This window comes from Alosa pseudoharengus, unplaced genomic scaffold (genome assembly GCF_046254945.1).
Source record: "Alosa pseudoharengus isolate Yale_2024_CS ecotype anadromous, Long Island Sound unplaced genomic scaffold, YU_APseudo_1.1 YU_APseudo_1.1_scf_7, whole genome shotgun sequence".
NCBI classification, from domain to species: domain Eukaryota; kingdom Metazoa; phylum Chordata; class Actinopteri; order Clupeiformes; family Clupeidae; genus Alosa; species Alosa pseudoharengus.
The window spans coordinates 37,690,991-37,715,109 of NW_027468859.1; the positions used below are offsets into that span (position 1 = coordinate 37,690,991).

Genomic DNA, 24,119 nt, shown 5'->3' on the forward strand with positions numbered 1-24,119 from the left:
TATTTTTAGACACCAGTATTATCAACTGACTGTGTGTATAGTAAGTGAAATATCATATTCCGAGGGGTATTGTATGTCAGCTTAAAGCAATTTGTTAGTGAACTTACTTAGGAAATGTGCCTTTTTTCATTCAGCCTCAAAGGCATGTCATTCCTCAGCATCTGTCTTTAGTGAGTGACGGGTAGCCTACTATGAAAACCTTCACAAACTTACACATATTAAAGCTAAATCGTAGCCTACTCAGATCAAATCGTTTCAAGTTCATCTTCTGCAGTTGTTTTGGGTGTTACCTAGTTTTGCTGATGTTTTGTCCTTTTACACATCTAAGGTAACAAATGCAAAAACATTATTATCATATAATTATTATCATTATGTAACACTATGTAACTCCTGCGATTCCATTTTCATTCCATGTATTTCATTGCAGTATCATGGCATTAAACCACACATACAAACCTGTGTCTGTCATTTTACTTCCATTGCAACAGGACTGCCAAGTGACTCAAGCCAAAGCAAATCATTGACATGAAAAGCTTTAATGTATCAATATGTTCCTTAGATGTTCATCTGCACTCACACCAAGGTGAATGCATAGAATTTGCCTGTATGACTTTATCACTTTAGTGCATACCTTATGCTGTTAATTTAACCCAAAGAAACCCAGGTCCTATAAACAAATGAACGAATTCAATTATTGTAAACCCATGCTGTTCCTAAGCAGTTTACTATAGCTCTATATTACATTCTGCTTGGTTAAACACCTACCTGACCTGTCTATAAAACTGGGCATCTCAATTGCGCTAGAGTCTAGGCTATATCCCAGTATGCATTCATAAACAATGGTGTTATCTGTGCCATATACATAGCGAGACAAATATGACAAATGAGTGAAAGTGAAATTGTATCTGTTTAGTATGTAGAAAAATGGAGTAAGCCCAGTGTAATTCTACAAGTGTGTTGTGACGCCATCTAGTGTCTCACTGGTGCAAGTTTACAGAAGGTTACAGAATTTCCAAATTGTAGTCTCGTTGAGGTTCGTATGGGTATTCCCAGAGCCTTATAGATAGGGGCTCTGGTTATTCCCAGGCTATCCAAATTGGGCTTGGAATGAAAAACTGTTTCAGAAAAAAGAACAAGTTATGTGGACACTATTCCCGTTGCTGAGTCCGAGCGCTACTTCTAGTGGAACTATTGCAGTAGGCTAGTCCTCGTTTCATACGGTATTGTTTATTTGCGGATCCGGAAGTTGTCTGTAGCCTGGGTGCAGAGTATCATGCCGCTCGAAATTTGTTTAGAGAGTTTACAGATCATATAAGTAGTATTATCACACGTTTTCGAAAGAACAACTTTCAAGCATGGCAGCGAAACGCAAAGCCGATGTCATCGTTCCCGCGGAGGAGAGCGACCAACTCCTTATAAGACCTCTGTAGGCTAATATGTCACATTCATTGATTCTCCTTTGCTGGAGCTTTGTTAGCTAGTTAGCTAGTTATGTCTGTCACATACCCTGATAGCTTAGTTCTTTCGTTTTAAAAAATGTACCTCGTCTGTGAAAACCTCAAAGTTAACATTAACAATTTGTTTTCTCTCCAGTGGGGCCGGTCAAGAAGTCGGCAGATCATGTATTATTTTGGAATTCAAGGGACGAAAGATCATGGTAGGATCAAAATAAATAAGTTTGCTGTAATTGGCTTATCTCTTATTTTTATTAACATAAATTAATTCATACATTAATTCTTTTCCAGCTGGATTGTGGCATCCACCCTGGTTTGGAAGGCATGGATGCCCTCCCGTATATTGATTTGATTGATCCAGCAGAGATTGATTTGCTTCTCATCAGTCAGTAAGTGTGCATGAAAGAAACATGCACAGTTCCAGTTCTCCACCCTCGTGTTATGACTCATGCAGGCTATTTTTTTTTCCACAGTTTCCATTTGGACCACTGTGGAGCTTTGCCCTGGTTCCTACAGAAGACAAGTTTCAAAGGAAGGACCTTCATGACCCATGCAACTAAAGCCATTTACCGCTGGTTGCTGTCAGATTATGTCAAAGTCAGGTACAGCACTGTAAATTAAAAAACATTGTTATATGTATGTTATATGTTGTTATAAATAACATAAAAAAGGAACAAAAAAATCTTCCTGATGTACTTTCAGAGACAAACTCCCTCAGTGACTGACAAGTTGGGCATTACATAATGACAGGATGGATTCGTGTTGCCATGTAAGTGATCCTGACCTGTTCCCTTTTATAATTCTGCAGCAACATCTCAGCTGATGACATGCTCTACACGGAGACTGATCTAGAGGAGAGCATGGATAAGATTGAGACCATCAACTTCCATGAGGTGAAGGAAGTGGCTGGCATTAAGTTCTGGTGCTACCATGCAGGACATGTACTGGGAGCTGCCATGTTCATGATTGAGATTGCTGGTGTGAAGGTATGTGCTTCTTGGTGGCTTGCTATTTTGGGTAGAAGTGGCAAACCTCATCTAGATCATACAAGATTATTTTGTATTATCAAGAACCCATAGATGTTCAACAATTTCAATATGTATTATAAATGTGTTATATTTAAACAAACAGATTAAGATACAGAAAACTGAATTTAATTGTTAATATTATGAGAAAATTAGTGTGTGTATTCATGTATATTCTTTACTATCACAGGTATGACTTCACGTCAGTCTCTCTTGTGCTCACTGTCTTCTTCCCTTTCGCTAGTTGCTGTACACAGGTGACTTCTCTCGTCAGGAGGACCGGCATCTCATGGCTGCTGAAATTCCTAGTGTGAAGCCTGATATTCTCATTACAGTAAGTCTGATCTGTTGGGTTGCTCAGAGTTTGTTTAAGTACATTTTGGAAGTGAAAATCCTGATAATTATTTCAATTTTTTCCTCCTTTTTCCAGTAATTATGCTCTAGGCATCATTTTTTTTTTTTTTAAACACTTGCTTTGTGCTGCAACTCATTGCAATAATGGTTTGGTTGTCACTTGCATTAGGAATCCACCTATGGCACACACATTCATGAAAAGAGGGAGGAGAGGGAGGCTCGGTTCTGCAACACGGTCCATGACATTGTCAACAGAGAAGGCCGCTGCCTGATTCCCGTCTTTGCCTTGGGTCGAGCCCAGGAGCTCTTGCTCATTTTGGGTAAGAATCCTCATGCCAAACCGCTCTAAATGTTGTTTGTTTAATGGTGTTGAAGCACATAATGTGTCTGTGCTTGTTTATCATCATAAATGTGAATATAAAGATAGTTGGGCAGGTACTACTTTGTGTATAACACAAAACTGTAAAGAATTAAACTAATTTAACTGATGGGTTGATGTTAGCCTAAACTGTATGTTGACTTACCTGTGAGGCCGAAATGAGTGAAGGCTGTTGTGCGTCTGCCTCCAGATGAGTATTGGCAGAACCATCCAGAGCTGCACGACATCCCCATCTACTACGCCTCCTCCCTGGCGAAGAAGTGCATGGCTGTTTACCAGACCTATGTCAACGCCATGAACGACAAGATCCGCAAGGCCATCAACATTAACAACCCCTTTGTCTTCAAACACATCAGCAACCTGAAAGTAAGTGTGGTTTAGTTTCAATAGCACATTTTAATAGCACCTAAACATACCTAATACATATACCTGGTTGTTCACACTTTACAAGAGCTCACAGATAAGGATATGCAATAGATTTTATGAATGAATCGTGTGTGTCCTTGACTGTCCTCTTCAAATGTGCTTGCTGTCCCATGCTGTTGTAGAGTATGGACCACTTCGATGACATTGGGCCCAGTGTGGTGATGGCCTCACCTGGTATGATGCAGAGTGGCCTCTCCAGGGAGCTCTTTGAGAGCTGGTGCACCGACAAGAGGAACGGCGTCATCATCGCTGGTTACTGTGTGGAAGGAACGCTGGCAAAGGTGCTTTAATCTTATGCAGTACCGTCCAGGGGGGCGCGGGTGACATGAGGGACAGGGTGTGCTTTGTTCCGTAAACTTTTATGTGTAGCTTATTTACTTTGTGGATAGGTTTGTACTGTATCACATTTACATCTAAATGCCTACATTAAATTTGAAAATTTACTCTGGGATGAATAAAGTATCCATCCATCCATCCATCTTGATGTATCTATTTAACACAGAAGCGGTTTTGCTTGTGACTGTTGCCCCCCTCCAGCACATCATGTCCGAGCCAGAGGAGATCACCACCATGTCGGGCCAGAAGCTCCAGCTGAAGATGTCTGTGGACTACATCTCCTTCTCGGCTCACACAGACTACCAGCAGACCAGCGAGTTCATTCGGGCCCTCAAACCACCACACGTGGTAAGCTTTGGTCTCCACAAATACTTAGAAGCATAGGAATTCTACACAGGGTGATGTAATTGAGTAGTTAGGAACAGGGTTGACGTCTGTTTGAGTTCTACTGTGGAAGCTGAGCGCTGCTTAACAATTTGTGGGTTTTTTTCCCTTTTTTTTTATTTTTATAGATTCTGGTCCACGGGGAGCAGAATGAGATGGCTCGTCTGAAAGCAGCTCTTATTCGAGAGTATGAAGATAACGATGAGGTCCACATCGAGGTGCACAACCCACGAAACACAGAGGCCGTCACACTGAACTTCAGGGGAGAGAAACTGGCCAAGGTGAAGGACGTGTTCAGACTGTTGATTTCATTCTTGTTTACTCTTCAGTTTTATTTTGATTGAAAGAAAGAATGCCTTTGTGGGTTCACGAATGTGTGTATGTGCTTGTGAGATGCTGAGTGTGTGTGGTGTGTGAGTATGCGTGTGTTTGTGTGTGTGGGGTATGTGTGAGTGTGTTCATGCTCTCTGACTTCATGCTTGGTCACTCCACAGGTGATGGGATGCCTTGCTGATAAGAAGTGTGTATGTGCTTGTGAGATGCTTAGTGTGTGTTGTGTGTGAGTATGCGTGTGTGTGTGGGGGTGTGTGTGAGTGTGTTCATGCTCTCTGACTTCATGCTTGGTCACTCCACAGGTGATGGGATGCCTTGCTGATAAGAAGTGTGCACAGGGCCAGCGGGTGTCTGGCATTCTGGTGAAGCGCAACTTCAGCTACCACATCCTTGCCCCATCGGACCTGTCCAGTGAGTGTGTGTGTGTGTGTGTGTGTGTGTGTTTTGGGGGGGGGGGGGTTAGGCATGCACATTTGACTGATGCAGTGCTGACCACTGATGAAAACAACCCCAGACTGTGTGTGTGTGTGTGTGAGACTCTCACTTCACCCTACCACTCTTGTGTCCCTAGACTACACAGAGCTGGCGATGAGCACTGTGAAACAGACCCAGGCCATCCCCTTCACTGGGCCCTACTCTCTCCTGGTCAACCAGCTACGACACCTGGCAGGTAAGCCTACGTTCGCATCACACACCTGGCAGGTAGGCCTACAGCCACATCACACACCTGCAGGTAGGCCTACGTTCACATCTCAGACCTGACAGGTAGGCCTACTTTCAAATCACACACCTGGCAGGTAGGCCTCTGTTCATATCACACACCTGGCAGGTAGGCCTATGTCCACATCGCACACAGCTGGATGAGCTCATTATAAACCTCACATTATGTCATATACAGTACTATTTACATATTTGCACTACCTGTCTATACTGTTCACATTGCACTTTTCTGCTTTTTTGCACTTCTGGTTAGACGATAACTGCATTTAGTTGTCTCTGTACTTATACTCTGCACAATTACAATAAAGATGAATCTAGTGTAATAAGCCACAGAAGTATGCTTCAGTCAGCAGCAGTGATGTTCACAAGCTGACATGGTAATTTGGGAAAAGCCCGTAAAAGTCCTTGCAGGAAGCGATTACATCAACGTTTTTTTGGTATATCCAGTTTTTAATATTTACAACTTAGTGTTAACTAATAATTGTTGCAAACTGGACTACGAACAAAATATTAGTGCATTCCTGGATCTACATCCTTATGCATGCTTCCTGCCAGGACTTTTACGGGCTTTTCCCAAATCACGGAAGAAACGTCGACGCAGCGGTATAGTAGCAGATAATCAGGCAAGTCTTATTTAAATAAACTCCTGGTGCACTTACAAGCGTTCTATTGCCTCGTTATTGGACTAAAGGTCATAGTTGTACTACTGCAGAAGTTTCGTACCATTCAGGGCATTATTAGTGGGGTAATTTACGGGATAAAAGTTGGTTCCATCACGCAGAACGTCATTAGTTTTTGACAGTGCTACTCGACCAGGGTTCGACCAAGGGAAAAAAGGTTCTGGGAGGGTGTTTGGCTCGGGGTCATGGTGCAAAGGACCCTAGGGTGAAATTACTCCGAACCATCGCTTTAATATGAAGCAACAAGACAGCATCTCTGCACAAACCAGTGTTATTTAAAGTCAGAGAAAATTTATGATGCTAAGTAATATACCTAAGTAAAAATACTCGACTTATAAACCTGATTTAAATTTTTCAAATGTTACATTTACATATGACAAACGACGAGGTCATTCTTCTGATATGATTGATGTGAATGCAGAAGCCTCATTGTGTGTGTGCGTGTTTCGGTGTGTTTAAGGAGATGTGGAGGAGGTCGAGGCAACGGAGAAGACCACACTCAAAGTTTTCAAAAACATCACACTGTTGCATGAGGCTGGCATGGTGACACTGGAGGTGAGCTGTGGTTTCACCATGTTTCAGCACTGTAGAAACATCCAGGGCCTTCATTTATTTGTCAGGCAAAGTGCAAGGTCTGTCAGCAAGTTCTCGTGCATGAAAGTGTAGTTCATGTAATATCAGTAAAATTGCAGTTATGATGTTTAGATTGAGTAAAGATAGATAAAATATAACAACATCTAATTACATTTCCACTGAAATCACCTGGAAAACAAAGTAACATTATGTACATAACTCCTCAAATTAATATTAGTTAGATTTAAGACTGCACTTTGCCTATCATTCAATGTAGGGCCCCAAGACTCTAAAACTCCATACAATTTCACATCTATGTCCTACAGTGGATTGCCAACCCTTTGAATGACATGTATGCTGATGCGGTCACTACAGTAGTGCTGGAAGTCCAGTCCAACCCTAAAGCACAGAAAGGTCTGTTTGTATTTTTCTAAGATACATAATACTCATTATTTAGCACAATTTATGATTTTAGCAACACAACTTGTGGTTGATTGTTCAATGTATTTTCTCATTATAAGTGTGCATGTTCATAGACATCACTATTATGATTCAGTCAAGAAATATAAAGTCATACTCTTCCTAAATGCATGCCTGTTCTTGGATCTTGGGTAATTTTTGACATACTTCCTGTAATGCGCCCTTTAAATGCAGTGATGGATCTTGAGTAATTTTTTGACATACTTCCTGTAATGCGCCCTTTAAATGCAGTGATGGATCTTGAGTAATTTTTTGACATACTTCCTGTAATGCGCCCTTTAAATGCAGTGATGGATCTTGGGTAATTTTTTGACATACTTCCTGTAATGCGCCCTTTAAATGCAGTGATGGACATGAAGCCGGATATTGTGGATGTTGATGAGTTCCAGAGGAGGCTGGAGATTATGTTCCAGTAAGTGGCTGTCTTTTACTGTTTCACTGGAACCTGCAGGGTTTGTTGACGAAATTAACAGTTGGATAAACATATTGTTTATATTCATTTGTCGATCATTCATTATTTGATCCCTAAAGCAGCACAATTGTTTGGGAACACATTTTGGGAAATTCACCACTCTCTTTGATGGAAACTAGCGGCCTTGTAAAAACAGATGCATCTGAAAGGAAGTCTGAAATAATATCCTAATGTGTTTTCATTTAGGGACATGTTTGGAGAAGACTGTGTGGACTTCAAAGATCCTAAGAACTTATCAGTGACTGTTGATGGCAAGACGGCCTATATTAATCTTGAGAGCCGGGTAAGACTTTGTCCTTTGTGTCCCTGTAAATATATGTGCGGTCACTGGATTTTGCAGTGCTTAATCAATCATGTGAGATTAGTTGCCAGTATTAACGTATCAAAGTTGTCTGTATAGTATGTGTCTAAAATGTAGTAGTGTCTCTTGCTTTGTGTTTATTCAGCTGTGTTTTTGTATTGACTTTCATCTTGAGAGGGTTCGGGCTGCCAGGATTAGGAGGTATATCTGTGTGTGTATAAATAAATCTTGCTTTCCATTCTGAAATAATTCACTGTCCTAAACACTCACTCACAGACTGTAGATTATGAGGAGGGCAGTGCAGACGAAGAGACCATCAAGGAGATGGTTGAGGTGGCTGTACAACGGCTCTACGATGCCATGAACCCGACGATGTGAAAGGACGATCTCTCTCTCACACACACATTCTCCACTACTTACATGAGGACCAGCTGGGCCCATCCAATGCACTTCACTGGGACTTTGTCGTAATTTAGAGTGAAAGACCATGAGATATGTACAAGAGGAGGGCTACAGTTTTCATTTCAGTGTATACATTGTGGCTATTTATGTCAGTTTATTGAACTTGAGGAACATGGTCATGATTGGATGGTGCTCAAGTCCTCTTAAGAGGTATATCTAAAAAAGTAAAGTGATGGCACACAAGTGCTCTGAGGACGTAGCCTGGGAATGCAGGGGCATATGAAATGGAAATCATTCCCAATTCATTTTTTAAATGTTTTCCCTCTTTCCTTCCTCTGTTTTGTATTGTGTAGATTTGCAAACACAAATTGTCAGTTGAATGATTATTTTGGTTTAATAAATATGTCCATGCTTTTGGATTCAGGTGGATTTATTTTTGCAGCATCACACATTAAACAAAAAAATGGAAAATATTGGAAAAGTCACACAAAAATCCCTAGAACAACATTTTCTACTGGCAGTGCACATAAATATAACACTTAAACTGCTGGTGAAGAGTATTATGAAAGGAGCCCTGCAAAATGTGTCTATGCCCCTTTTATAGGTTCTCAACAGCTGTGATAAAGATCTGAGACCCAACAAAAGTTAACAAGTGGATTATTGCTGCATTCACATCTGTTATATGAAACAAATTAAGAAAAACATCTATGAAACAGTGAAGGTAAACATGTACATTTGCATTACTTGTGTCAGACTTGCAATGGTGAAAGCTTTTGCAGAAATGTAACTTAAAAAATCATGGATGTCTCCTACTACCTGCACAACAAAATCAGATATTACAATGCACCAGTGAAGGTTCACAATCAGATACACAGGAGTGTAAGCAATTATGATAAAACTGCAGTGTACACAGACAATAGTCGTTTCTAATAAGGCACTTATAACCCTGCAAAATGGGTCTAGCCCTTTGACCATTATTTGACCTGTCAAATGCCATTTAGCAGTAGTAAAAAAGTATGTTCAAAATATATGATTTGTTGTCATGTGATTGTCTTTCCAAATACACCCGTATTTAAATTGTAATATTGCAATGTGGAGTCCAAAAAAAATTCAACATTGGCCAATTAAAGCATATCTTGTTCTAAACATTTACAAATCACTTTGATCAGAATCCTCAAGGAAAATCGTAGTGAAAAATACTATAGTAAACACATTCTAACGTTCTAAATAATGCTTTCATACCTGAAGTCATATCTGTATACTATGCTTTAGCCTGTCTTGATGGTAGGTTTTGACATTTCCCTGATCCGTTAAAACATCGCATACTCTATGTACACCGTATATTGTACTGCTCTGATGGGAAATGAAAATAAAATCAGTGTCCTTTGTCAATATATTTCGTCATCAATACCTAAATCTTTCAGAGAAAAATACAAAGGAACCTCTATATCCCGAGAAGCTGTATCAGGGATGCATGTTGCATCTCTATATTAAACAAACATGACCGTATACAGGTTGACGGCCAATTACACAGTAACCAACTGGAATCTTTGAATCAAGGGGAAAGAGGTTACTTGCATCTGTTAGAACTGATATCTACACACCCAACACTTTGGGGTGATTGTTATAGCTGAAATAACACTAGATATAAGTAAGATGAAAGTGACCAACAGAAGTACCTACATTTTTTCACTAGTGCAGAGAATGTAATAACCCTGTGTCTACCTGGACAAGTTCAGAATACTGGGTACAATATACACACCATTATTGCCAGTATAATGAGCCCATATTTCATGTAACCTATCCTTGTAAACCTATTTAAAGCGTCTTTGTAGAGTTAGCCTCGGAGTTTGTCATCTCTGGTGATAGCTTTGGTGTTTAAGCAAACGTCAACCTGCTCAATGCAGCAGCAATTCACACACAGCGTTCGACCATGATTCAGTCTTAAACATACAGTATTTATAAAAATATATAAAATTCCCAGTTATTTTTGCAGAGCGCATTTCAGTGCTTGTAAAGTGGTTCATACTATGTCATTTCTGTTTTCAGGGGCCTTCTTTAGCAGAGTAGCTTTAAAGGAAAGTTTCTTTGGCAATACCAGCACTGACAAACACTAAAAATATATAAAGTACAAACACACATAATCTCCAATATAGGAGTAGACATTATTCCAAATGTGTCTCTGTTCCCAATCTGAGCTCAAATGAAATGTCTGTCCTGTTGGAATTGTATAACTCACAACATAAATTGTTAAGCACATGTATGCATTACGTACTAATGTCATTAGTACACAAGTCCTGCTTGTTCCACCACTATGTACCTTGTTAAGAGTTTCTGTCTCTACTTCTACTCTACTTGTGGCCATTGCAGTTAGAGTACTTTTCAATGTTTCAGTTGAGCTCTCTACCTCTCTTTCTCTCTTTTCTCTCTTTCTCTCTATATCTCTCGCTCTCTCCCAGTTAGCACACTGTCTCTTTGCTGTTGAGTCGCGCCTGTCTCTGCAGCCGGAATGATTTGGCCTTGTCGCTGCGCACACCACTGGCCGGAGAGCTCTTGGTCAGGTCCTCGAAGGAGCGCGCCTCCGTGCCACCCCCACTGGACGAGAAGTCCTCCTCCAGGACCTGCTCGTCCAGTGGTGAGTCATAGCTGGGGTCCTCCTGGATGGTGGCCATGCGGGGCGTTTCCACGGCGGCCGGAAGGAGTGGAGCCAGCGTGGGCGCCGGGGCCAGGATCGGGGGGGTGGTGCTGGTCTGCAGGGGCCCCGAGGCCTGGAAGCGAGGGGGGGCCGCACACAGGGACGAGGGAGGGGGCTTGAAGATGCGCAGGGACGCTGAATCCAGACTGCTCAGAATCTCAGCGTTCTGATAGATAAGACAAACACAATGCACAGAGATGTAAAAAGACCAGTGAAAAAAAATAGTCCCATTGCCCATTGGCCCTACAAACTCAAATTACTGGTCAAAAGGGCAATTTTAGATGTCATCGACACCTTTCCCCATGTATCTACAACAACATCAGTTCTAATAGATATGCCAACACAACAGTCATTAGTGGGGTGGAGAAACTAAACATTAATAACGTTTGCAGTGGAGCTTGTGAGCTGCAGCTGGAGGAGTGAGCAGTACTTACACTGGGGTAAAACAGAGATTTGCTCTTCAGCTCATACTGCTGGTCTAGTTTCCTGTCCTGGAAGAGAGACAACACACAGATCTGAGCTCAGACCAACAAGGACCCATGATGCTTGACCATCAAGAGCTTAGATCAACAAGGACCTATGATGCTTGACCATCAAGAGCTTAGACCAACAAGGACCTATGATGCTTGACCATCAAGAGCTTAGATCAACAAGGACCTATGATGCTTCACCATCAAGAGCTTAGGAACATCAAAGACTGGCGATTGATTGACTCGGGTTCGATTCCCGCCATTGTAAGTATGTATCGCTTTGGATAAAAGTATTTGCTAAATATCAGTCTACTTTAACTTTAACAAGAAGACCATGATTCTTGTTTCAAAAAGGTACAAATTAAATACCAAGGTACTAATGTACCAAATAACTAGAAATTAGAGTAAAAACTACAATGTATGTTATGTCCTGGAGTGAGCTCACTGTAACTGTTCACAGATGAGCTCATGCAGCAAAAAGAAATGGATCAGATCCTCACCACGCAGTGCACCAGAATACTAAGAGGGATCCAGAACAGCAGGGAGAACGCAATCACCGAACCCACTATGTTGTCCGCCAGGAACTTTCCTACACACAGAACATAGGCATAATCTTGCATGAGAACATAGGCATAATCTTGCATGAGAACATAGGCATAATCTTGCATGAGAATGTTACATGATAATATAACATACAATGTAGGACAGTATGTGTGTGTAGAAAAAAAAGTTTACAAATTGAAAAGCAATCTAGATCTGAATGTGAGATTTTCCATTTAAACAAAAAACCCACCAAATGTGTTGATGTCCAGCTTGCCGATGAAATCCCACAATCTCTCAATGACATCCTGCACCTGTTTATTGCATTTACCCTGGAATATAACAAACATCTCAATCAACATGTAGAAATGACATTTCTTGACAGCCTGCTCTTGAAATGTGGCAAATGCTTCTCTTGAGTCAAACCAGACACCTTTAAAATGCTTAATCCAGTGCGGCTAAGTCACTCACATTGCCATCACAGAAACCAACGGTGCAGGGTTTGCCTTTGCGCAGAAACAGGGGCTGTTTCTTCTGGTCGCGGTAGGGTGTGCACACGCCGTTCTTGTTCCGGCAGCACACCTTACAGGAGCTCTTGGTCTCTGAGAGACAGAAAGGAAGAGGCGGGGCAAAAAAAAATGACCCACAATGATACAGAACTGAATTATATTTTTGACTAAAGGTCAGCAGACCAGGTCTGACCCCCCACAGTAGTAGCAGAATAATAATGACCAGTGTGAGGGGCTTTATTGACAAAAGAGAGTTGTTCTTGAGAGCTACTGAACAACTAAAAACGATACGGGAAAAAAACGACTTTACAGTTCCCGCCCAGTGATGAGCTAATGACGCGGTCGGAGAGCCGTACCATTGCAAGCGCAGGGCTCCAGCTTGGCGAAGGCCACACAGAAGGGGATGCACTCCCCACTCTGACACTGGCCGTTGTCCACGCACACCGTCTTGTCAGGAGCGTTCTCTGGAGGAGGACACTCCCTGCTGTTCCCTTAGGGGCCCAAGGACAGAAATCAGACACTAGCTCTCAGTCATCACACAACACTGACTTGTGCTGTGGGTCTCTCTGTCCCACAGACTTCTATTAAAGTGAGCACACTACAAGTGTTGAGGTTACTAAAGCCCTGCAGCTAGGGTGATCTAGACATTGCTGTAGGATGAAATATAGGCTGCCACTGTTGGAGTATCCTTACCAGTGCAGAAGGACATCCCCTTACAGGTGGCGTTGATGGGCTCCTGACACACCTTCCCCTTCTTTTCATACATGCACTCTCTACAGCAGGCACTGTTACGGTCACTGAGGGGGGGGGGAGGAAGAAAGACAGAGAAAGAAGGAAAGAGAGAAAAAGAGACAGAGAGACAGAGAGAAAGAGAGAGAGATAGAGAGAATAAGTACAGGATATCCTGAATAGTGTCTGTGAAGCATGTTATGCATCATTGCCACCCAATGCATTATTGCCACCAAAGCACCTGCACTTCTTCCCAGGCCGGAGTTTGCAGTTGGCAGTGCAGCAGGGGTCATTGCTGAGGTGCAGAAGTCCGGGGTCACACTCCTCTCCGTCCTCCACACGCGAGTTCCCACACACGCTGCTGTTCCGCACGCGAAAGCAAGAGGGCGCCTTGAACTTGAGTCGCTTCAGGATGGACATCTTACTACAGGTGGAGAAGAGCTGTGTGCACGCGTAAATAAAGCCAATCATCAATCATGAGAGACCAACATCTTCAACGCCAGCTAACCAAGGCTAGTCTAGCCAGTTTTAAAGGTAAGGGCAACGTACTGCTCTTGCTTCTAACTAGTTTTGAAGTACTGGTAACTCTTTTTCCTCTTTCCTAATGTGCAAGTGCACGCTTGTGTTAATGCAGGCTTCAATTTAGTACACGGTCATATTTACATCTTTTGTACAGTAGGTGTGGATTAGGTATTGGAGAGCTTCTGTCTGAATATTGTACACCATTCAACTGATGGTGATTAACACATCTGCTAAGTGACTGCCTGACAGTTAGGGGGGCAGGAAGGACGGTGGGGGGGGGTGTGGGTACCTTGTTGTTGGAGTGGTCCCCACTGACAGCAATGGGGTACATGACGTATTTCCCTCCCTGGTCATCACGGGGGGCGCAGTCCGGCATGTCGTCCGGGTCGTGTACCGCACCAAAGTTATGGCCCAGCTCATGGGTGGTGACCAGGTCTGCTTCCTTCAGGTAAGTAAGAGGGAGAGGTTATGTTTAGAGAAAAAAGGTTGAATGAATAATTGCATGTACAGTGTCATAGCTGTGATGTGGCGACTCTCATCTGTTTACAGCCTCTATGGAAGCCTACAGGGCTGGAAATCATTTGGTGAACTTGCCTTTGTTAATATAGTTTTCCCATAATTCTTGGTGCTGGTCAGCCCAGTGTTTAGGTATATGGCTCTCTGGTCACTGGGTGAGGGAGTGCACTCTGAAACGGTTAAGACAAGATAGCATCACGTCACATGAAACAACATCATGTAGCTCAGTTGGCACCATATCACACAGCACATTTGATAGCAGTTAGGACAACCATGCATTCAACATACCAAATCAAATACAAACATTCAGAATTTAAGCATCTCTGATATACTGTAATTTACCACCTATTGACCAAGGTTTACACATTGATTTCACAACATTTCATCAGCTATGAGGTTAATACACAGGAGTTGGCTATACATATACATATATAGGCATTTCTTTTATTATTATGACCGCCGCGCAGCGAAGCGGCGGTCATATAGGTTTAGTCAGATTTTTTTTTTTCTTTTTCTTTTTCGCATGCCCAAATTTCCGTCAATGAGTCCCGGGACACTGAAAGACCGGGGTACACGAAACTTGGTGGGCATGTAACCCCACATGGATAGCATGGAACCATCGTTTTTCGTTTTGATTTGTAGCCCCCCCGCTGGACTGGACCCCCCGAAAGGAGGATAGGGCAGACACAGTTTTCTGTGAATATATCGAAAACCGTAGGGTTTAGGAGGACCATTTTTTTTGGTATGTTGATCTCAAGAGGCCATGTCAACCCATTCAATAACCACTCATTTCATGTATAGCGCCACCTAGTTAAACACAAAAAAGTAAAAATGAGGTGTTGTAATCGCAGGTATCTGTGACCTAACATAGTCAAAACTGCACGAAATTGGAAGTGTAGGATCATTATGACACCCTCTGAATGCACGCCAAGTTTCGTGGAATTCCGTTCATGGGGGGCCACACAATAAATTAATTTATGTTACTATACACCAACTGGCCTGTAGGTGGCCGGAGACAGTTTTCTGTGAATATCTCGAGAACCGTAGGGCCTAGGAGGTCCACCTTTTTTATGTATGTTGGTCTTAAGGGGGCATGTCAACCCATCCCATTACCATTTATTTCATGTATAGCGCCACCTAGTTAAAAATTAAAAAGCAAAAAATTAGGTGTTTTCATCACAATATCTCTGGCTGACAAGGTCAAAACTGCACGAAATGAAAAGTGTAGGATCATTATGACACCCTCCGAATGCATGCCAAGTTTTGTGTACTTTCGTTCATGGGGGGCCTTACAATAAAATAATTTATGTGTACATTTAGTGACGTACACCAACAAGGATTCCCGGGACACTGAAAGACCGGGGTACACAAAACTTGGTGGGCATGTACCCCCACATGGATAACATGGAACCGTCATTTTTCGTTTTGATCTGTAGCCCCCCCGCTGGACTGGACCCCCCAAAAGGAGGGTAGGGCAGACACAGTTCTCTGTGAATATCTTGAGAACTATAGGGCCTAGGATGACCATTTTTTTCCGTATGTTTGCCTCCAGGGGTCATGTTAACCCATTTCATGTGCACACATGTGCACAAACAGATACACACACACACACACATACATTCACAGTAATCATACGTATGACACATACTCACACAGTAGACATATACGCTTGCATGTACAGGCACATACGCAGGCACGCACACACACACACACACACACACACACACACACACACACACACACATAACATAAACATAACACAAACAATCAAGAATTTCTCAGAATTATGAATAGGCAAGATGGAGGTGGGGTTGTATAAAATTAATTTTACATGTGAAATCTATGAACTAATAATGTTTTGGTACTTGTTGTCTAGCAGATACCAGTGAGAATTGAGTGTGGATAATGCAATTTAGTGAGACAGTTAGAATCATATAGGCCTTTCAGCGTGATTTCTTTTTGTGGAAAAAATGTGCTGGACTGGGCGGCGGTCATATTTTGTACCGCTCTGCGGTACATCTAGTTTTATCTTTTATTAAACATGATCAGATTCTGAGTCACTGGTTTATTGGGCACTGCGGTTGATATACTGTTGTTTATATTTTATATATTTTATATGATACGAAGCACCAACAACGTAGTTAGCGAACCCGGAGTTTATTGCAGAAGACTGTTAAGACCACTTTCCAACTGTCCCCCTACCAGCTCCTCCAACCCAGTATCGCAAGGATTCGTTGTACTGTCACGTTTGGTTAATCTATTATTCGTGTCACGTTTGGTTAATCTATTATTCGTGTCACGTTTGGTTAATCTATTATTCGTGTCACGTTTGGTTAATCTATTATTCGTGCTCTGGTTGGAGGAGAATAGTAAGGGGACAGTTTTAACATTCTTCTGCAATAAACTCCGGGTTCGCTAAAGACATTGTTGGTGCTTCGTTTTATGTGTATGTGTCGTTTTATGTGTGACCCTGAGCAAGCTACTGACGAGGTTTGGTGCTGTTTTGAACAATATTACTGGTTATAAAATACTATTTGGGAAGCGTTTAGCTTACCGCCCTTAGCTAATCCATATACTGGGACAAGCTCTGTAGTGGCTGATCAACGAAAAATACTGTTATTTGATGTGTTTTAATGCAGAAAAAAACCCTGGGGTCAATTTTCGCTGAAGTTACACTTTAAGTGCCTTGCTCAAGGGCACAACGGTGGGAGCTGGGAATTGAACCCACAACTTTTCAGGCTACTGCATGCTAGCCCAGCTCCTTAGCCACTACGCTACCACTGCCCCATTTATACACAATGCGGCTAATACACAGGAAATGACTGTACATCCAGGAGTTCTAAAGGAGGCTCACTCACTCTCAGAGCACACGCCGCCAGGGAAGCCCTGTTTGGAGGGTGCCACATATGCCAGTCCCAGGGTGCCCTCGTCAAAGTCCTGGTAGGTGAACAGATGTGCCAGACACACCTGGGATGCATTGTCAGCTATGTCTCTGCTGAATTGCTGGAGTGAGAGAACAGGAGAGAAATGAAGGACAGGGAGCCATGACTAGTGGAAAGTATCCCCATTAAATACAGCACTGACACCACGATAACACAATGACTAGATCCTCCTGGGTCACTAAGAATGTTAGTTTAGGTAACACTTTACTTGACAGTATCGACATAAGAGTGACATGACACGGTCATGAACACATGACACTGACATGACACATGAAACGTAACCCTAATCCTAACCTAACCTCTAACCCTAATCCTATAAACCCTAACCCTAAGCCTAACTCTAAACCTAACCCTAAACCTAAACCTAACCCTAATCCTAACCCTAACTTGTTATGACAAAAACGGAATGTCACTTAATAACAGAAGCGTTATGTCATAAAAGTGTATGACTTGTTTGTGACACATTTATGAGTGTCACTCTTATGTCGACACTGTCAAGTAAAGTGTAACCGTTTATTATTTTATCATTATTTATCTACCCTTTATTTTACCAGTTGAGTCCCATTGAGAGCTTACATCTCTTTTTTCAAGGAAGCCCTAGATTAGTAGTCCTAATCTAGAGGTTTCAATTTCAAAGGTCAACCCTCTCTCCACTTATTTGTCTCAGAGAAAGTTTAGGAACACTTAAGACCACAGATACACTTGGCCATGTCCGAGCAACCAACAGTCCACTCACTCACCTCCAGAAGTTTCTTCACATCCCACACGTCCTTTCCCTTCACCGGGCTTCCCTCCATGTTGAAGTGGAGCTCCCCCGGTGCTACTGGAGTCGGCTCTTTGTTGATTATAATCTAAGAAGTCAGCGTAAAGTGCCGGCACAGTTTAAGTATCAGTTATGAAAAGGTCCTCAACAATGAGAAGTATTGGCATGCTTTGTGTGAAAGTTGCGGGACATAATCAAATCGGGAAAAAAAAAATGATTTAAGGTTCTTTTGACGATATTGGCAGGAAGAAGTGTTCATCATGTAGTCTTGCATTACAAAGCTCCAAATTGGGATGTCCTTCTCACCTGTTGGATTTGAACACCATAACCTTTGAACTCATCATCCCAAGATGTGTTCCTATAGATGTCATCCACACGGTCGATCAGCTCAATCTGAAGTGAGAAGTCATAATCTCGTCATGTGTATCAGTTCTACAGTATACTTTCATTTCAAATGAAAATAGAAAGGTCCCAGTTAGGCAATTTGTGAACATGAAATGTATGCACTCCTATCCTCTAGTAGTAGTACTACTCTATTCTATTCTATTGTTGTATTCTATTACTCTATAATGTTCTCTACTCTATTGCTGTATTCTATTACTCTATTATTCTGTTCTCTATTCTATTGCTGTAGCTGTAGCTCTGTGGCTTAAATGTTATTCTATTCTAAGTGCTATTCTATTGCTGTAAGTCGCTTTGGATGAAAGCGTCTGCCAAATGAATATATGCCATTGCATGTGTGTAGTTGTGTCCATCTTTCTGTCAGTCGGTCGGATTGTTCTCACCAGGTAGTTGAGGGTGGTGCTCTCCTCCCCACGACCCATGTGCTTGAAGAAGCGGTGGTCAGCCACCAGCAGCAGAGGGCAGGTGTTCACGCTGTGGTCGTGCACCTGCCGCGTCTCTCTGATGTGCTCTGGACATCACAAACACAAAGCACACAGTAGATTGTACACAGTGCCAGAGCTCAACTATCAAATAACAACCCTTAAAGGCACCTTAACAGTTTTTTTACCTTAACATAATGTTTCGAAAATCATTTTGATGGCAATTACCAACCTAGCAACTTTCCGTGTTTGGGTAGGAACCATAGGTAGGAACACTGACCCTCCCCATACTTTGTAACAAAAGACGCACATTTAGTTTGTTTATTATGCACTTCTCAACTGTAGGAGGACCCCCAGAACAAATCTTCTTTAGTGCTGCTTATGATACATTAAGTGCTGCAAGCTGATGATACATGGGGAAACTTGGTGAGCAATGTTTCTGGGCAGTGTTCCTCATTATTGTGCTTCTGGCATGTTCCCATTGATATTGGGCAACAATGTATTTTCTGGAGAACTAATCATCTGTAGGCAAATCCCAGAGCCGTATAAAGATCTTTATCTTTATACAGCTCTGGCAAATCCTAATGATCATCCAATCAGAATAAATGGAACTGGTTATGTGGTTGCCCAGCGACATTGCTCAAAACGTCACCCCATGCATCATCACCTTTACAATCAAATCATCCACATCATAACCACAGCAACATTAAGAGCTGCCTTTCTAATGGCAGACGCTTAACTGGTTTACTGCACTGAGGACTGATGTGGATAAAAGCAGAAGTTGCAAAAAGAAGATGCATGTATAGTATATATGTCATTGTATCTATCTATGTATCTCCTTCCCGCTCAGTTGATCTAAGAACAGGGATTTTACAAGGCTTTCAAATGTAAGTTAAGGAAGTCACAACACACTGATGATGGCCTAGGGGCGAAACGTGTACGTTTGTAGACATGGTCCATTCAAATGTTTTGCAAGAGATAATGCGTGAGAGTGTGGTTTTCAACTTGTGTTTTTTACAGTCTTTTATCGAACTCGCACCCTAAGAGGTAATTTAATTTTGGAATTGAGCGCGTCTTTTCCTGTGTAAGTAAAGGAAGTCACCATTAAGTCATCTCTTTATTAATATCACTATCGTGTCATTCTCAATTCCCTTATTTGGTTTTTCTTTTGAAAGTATGTTACTGTATAGAACCACAGTGTCATCCGCCACAACCATCAAATCCCCTGATCTCTCTTAGCTTTAGTGCGCATTCTGTATGTGTATGCACACACATGTTTTTGTAAATGAAATATGTCTGCGCTGTAACTCCTTTAAGGTGATATGATACATGCAATTTATTCTCTTTAGATGATCATGACGATTTGCCTACTGATGATTAGAGTTTTCCAGAAAATAAATAGTCAGAATGGCAATGGGAACATGCCAGAGCCACAATACGGAACATTGCCCAGCAAAAAGTTGCCTCATCAAGTATTAAGTACCTTAAGTTTTATTAACTGTGTTGTGTGATTAGTGGGACCACTTGTGCCCAGCTTTACTAGACATTAGTGAGTAAGAAAACCTTTCTTTACCACTCTGTGACACAGGATTGCATTATCAAAATCTCCTGGTGCAATTATATTCATCTGTACATTTTCCTCTGCAATACTGTTGCAATTTTGGCCATATCAAATATACTCTGCTTGAATACTCTTTCTGTCACTGGGCTGCAGATTTAGACGTATGGCCACTGGCCAGTGAGTCTCACCCTCCTCCTCCTCATCATCATCATTGCTGTGGGGAAGCTGCACTCCCTCTGGAAGGAGGTCACGGAGGCCAGCGTTGACATAGCCACACACTTTAGAGGAAGCGAGCCGGCTGATGTTGTGGATGTCCTCAGAGCGGTAGACCAGTAGCCGGTCGCGTGCGGCTGCCGAGGTGTACCTCCACAGGGGCTGAGGCAGGAGGGGAAAGTGGATGAGGACGAGGCAGCATGGTCAGAGGGTGAAGGAGAGCGAGATCGATTACGGGGTGATAAACACAGGAAGGGAGGAGACACAAAACTGGGCCAACATAGGGTGACAACAAGGCAGTCAGGCGCACCAGGAAATAGTGAAATCCGAAAGCTTTTTTTTTCTTTTTTCTTATACTTTGTCCATTTTAAAATCTTAAAGGGCCAATCATACAGGGCGGACACAGGAACTCACAGAACAGCTCTCAGAAACAAGCTGATCGTAAAAAGTACATTTGTCAACCCTTCCTCAGGATGTCAATGTTTCAGTTCCACCCATTTCCACTTTGAAGATAAAATAGAAGGGATTTCACCTTGTTCTCTGATGTTAACATAAGGTATGCAACATTGGTCTGTCAAAAACACGCTCAGATGCTATTTTACCAGCCCATTTACAACCTTGCTATTAGGCTGGGGAATAAAACAACTCATTTTAACAGATATCTAGCACTCCCTCATGGTTATCTGGTACATGAATCACTAAGTGAGCTTTATGCTGATTGGTTGCCTTGCAGCCAAAGATGGTTCACAGTTCACAATTAGCAAGCAACCAGAGACCAGCAACTTCTTCCTCGTACTACTAAATAACGTAATGGTAAAATTGGCTGGTGATTAGAGGGATGTTTTTTTAGTGGTCATTTCGAAATTCAAGCCAATAACCATGTTTCCTGTTCACAGTAGCTTTGTGGTCATGCACCAAACCCAAAGTAACAGTTATCCATTCTAGGTTATCTTTAACAAGCAGAGCACTTCCGTAATTATTCTTCACAGTAAGCATCCTTGTATTCACAATGACCATTGCATTTGATTCTAATCATGGATTTCTTTTGCATGTTAGCAGTGTCATCATTGTTGACATTTCAACAGCAATACAGCCAATGCCATTCCTGTTCACCAGCCCAACTGAAGGACAACCTGCAAGACTAAATATGAAGCCAATCTGACGTAGATGCCATACCTCTATGTTATACTCTGCATCATGGAGGAGGATATGGGCTGAGAACTCGTTGTCATCGATGTGAGCCTGGACTCGAGAGTGTTCCTCCCCTTTGGAGTGATAGGAGCTCAGTTTAACACAGGCACAAGTCACACATACCAAACAACACCACTTACAGTAAGTGGGTACATATATAATGCTTGCTTAGGTACACTAAGGCATATTTTGTGAAACAGCCTCTAATTGAGATATGATAATCAGTGGTCGACATATGTCAAAAGAGGGACAAGCACACACAAAAGAGGAGAGGCACTGGTGAGCATCTTCTCTTTTTGAATCTGTTGGACAAAGTCAACAATGTGACATCTATCTGTTTTCGGAGAAAGATCTCTCTGTGCTGTCTGAAATTGGCAATACTTGCTAAGCCCAAAGAACTAGGAGAGGGGATTCTCCATCAGCTTGACTACTGTTAGCAGAAGAACAGAACAAGAATTAATATTCACCAATCACATGGCCTGTGAAGAAGTTTTGTCTGTGCACTTCAATCAGCTCCTCATTCCCATTCTCCCCCACAGCCATAGCCCTGAAGTCATCAGCAAACAGCTCTGTGTTGGTTGTAAGATAAAGCCTAAAGTGCCTGGATACAAATGCAGACAGGGAAACAAGTCATCAAGGTGGAAAAGAAAATCAAGTAGCCTAGTACAGACTCATCTACAACGATAAGGAATCAAGGGGTGAGAACCAGAGGGGCGTATGTGACATTTTTGGCGAAATTGAGATATATGCCTATATCAAATGAAAATCTTATACTGTCAAAAGGACAAACATTATTTTAAAAGTAATTTTATAGTTATTAGTGAAGAACCAAAGGACTTGGTGAAAGTTAAAGTGAAGTTGGTGAAATAGCCTATCACTTACGCCCCTCTGGTTCTAACCTCAATGATAAGGCTGATAGAATCCACAGAAAACCTAGATAGTTAGAGGATGATGTTTACTTGATAATAGGCTAATCCAAGGATGATAGATGATGCTATTCTCCTTTTGTCTGTCATTGGCCCAATTTATTCAAATCGAGGTCATAAAAGTGGTCTCAGGTCAGACAAACCTTTGTAGAGCTGTGAAACTGAGCAGCCTCTCCATATGGGTGTGCATCTGGACATCCCGCTTTCGGACCGAGTGTTGCTTGAGCCTGGACATGGGCAGAACCTCAAAGTCGGACAGCATGGAACTAAGGGTGCCTGGGGAGGTGTCACAGGTGGTCAAATCGGGACAGTCGCTGTTCTACATATCACCTCTTGCATATTTTTCTGTGAGGAAATGGCCATTGGACAGACACGCAATGGGGAGGAAAACAGGCTATTGCAGAGGGGTTGCAGCTGCTTACTAGAATTGCAACAGGTAGGCTAGCCTAGTTGTCCAACTTAACTAAGCCGTGATGGATTTGGGTTAAATATATCGCTGGAATAGACTGTCAACTTAAACTGTCAACATAAACTGTCAACTTACTTGATTATTACTTACTTGATTATTACATCTCAACATCGGGTTAAAATCAATGAAAGTAACTACGTTGTAGCCGCTAATCAAAACACTCACCTAGTTCATGGTCTTCTTCAACATCACCTCGAGCAGTCTCTCCCATAAAAAGTAAATAAAATACAATAAAAACATAAAGATCCATGGCGGCCAAGTTTGCGCTGCTGACTAATGTCAAAACTCGGCTTGCTAATCCCGAACAGTTACGTGATGTCCACAGGATTAACAGCCTGCTTCAATCAACATCAACATCTGGGCGTCATGATAAAACTATGAAGTTCGCTTGCTCATGGGCCGACGCGTTACAAAGAAGCAATGAATGAACTTAGACGATGAAAAAAATTAACGTGCTACATTGTATCATAAACACATTTCCCTCGCACGTAGTAAACCGTTGTTGGTAAAACTTAAGAATTAACTCAAAAAGATTTCAGACAAAGTCGTCAGAGTCCAGTTTAGACGCGAGCAACCGTACACCCGGAAGTGTTCTCAATCCCTAGACAAGGAAAAAAAAATCTGTTTTGGCATGCATGCGCAGACGTCAGATAGAGTAGCCAAAACCCACGGTCGGCAACCCCCCTGATATGAAATGATTTGTTTGTATAATCTTATCTCAGAACATGGCTGCGAATGTGTCTCATACTGCTGGGCGCGAACTATGTGTGCAGGGAGAGGCATTTTTCTGGCTGTTTAAATCAGGCCAGACGAAGTGACCAAGGCTTACATAAGTGTGTAGACTCGACTGGAACTGGAGGGGTTGGACATAGACGAATCCTCACACTGCGTGGCATCTGCGCTCATCTATTTTTACTATTTGCCTTGTAC

General features: G+C 42.1%; 2 protein-coding genes across 3 annotated transcripts; one reads left to right on the forward strand and one right to left on the reverse strand.

Annotated features, from left to right (window-relative positions):
- Window positions 1–1,236: 1,236 nt before the first annotated feature.
- cpsf3 (cleavage and polyadenylation specific factor 3) lies at window positions 1,237–8,738 on the forward strand. Its single transcript, XM_076272454.1, has 18 exons — window positions 1,237–1,426; window positions 1,594–1,657; window positions 1,746–1,843; window positions 1,928–2,056; window positions 2,263–2,440; window positions 2,724–2,813; window positions 3,003–3,153; window positions 3,403–3,578; window positions 3,761–3,919; window positions 4,176–4,322; window positions 4,487–4,639; window positions 4,994–5,102; window positions 5,263–5,361; window positions 6,552–6,646; window positions 6,991–7,078; window positions 7,490–7,556; window positions 7,803–7,899; window positions 8,194–8,738. Exons 1-18 carry the CDS (start codon window positions 1,356–1,358, stop codon window positions 8,293–8,295), a joined length of 2,073 nt encoding a protein of 690 aa, XP_076128569.1. The 5' UTR covers window positions 1,237–1,355; the 3' UTR covers window positions 8,296–8,738.
- A 2-nt stretch (window positions 8,739–8,740) lies between these two features.
- Window positions 8,741–23,787, reverse strand: adam17b (ADAM metallopeptidase domain 17b). 2 transcript variants are annotated; one of them, XM_076272452.1, is made up of 19 exons: window positions 23,355–23,787; window positions 22,864–22,996; window positions 22,262–22,395; window positions 21,780–21,868; window positions 20,579–20,765; window positions 18,791–18,918; window positions 18,312–18,398; window positions 17,983–18,093; window positions 17,159–17,303; window positions 14,375–14,470; window positions 14,074–14,222; window positions 13,504–13,703; window positions 13,227–13,330; window positions 12,890–13,024; window positions 12,496–12,626; window positions 12,278–12,356; window positions 11,985–12,073; window positions 11,449–11,505; window positions 8,741–11,180 (listed from the first exon to the last, which is right to left on the reverse strand). In XM_076272452.1, the coding sequence occupies exons 1-19, from the start codon at window positions 23,437–23,439 to the stop codon at window positions 10,779–10,781; spliced, it is 2,541 nt and encodes an 846-aa protein (XP_076128567.1). In that variant the 5' UTR covers window positions 23,440–23,787; the 3' UTR covers window positions 8,741–10,778. The 2 variants fall into 2 exon arrangements, with proteins under 2 accessions (XP_076128567.1, XP_076128566.1); XM_076272451.1 differs by having other exon boundaries at window positions 8,742–11,180; window positions 14,074–14,226; window positions 14,379–14,470.
- Between the last annotated feature and the right edge of the window lie 332 nt (window positions 23,788–24,119).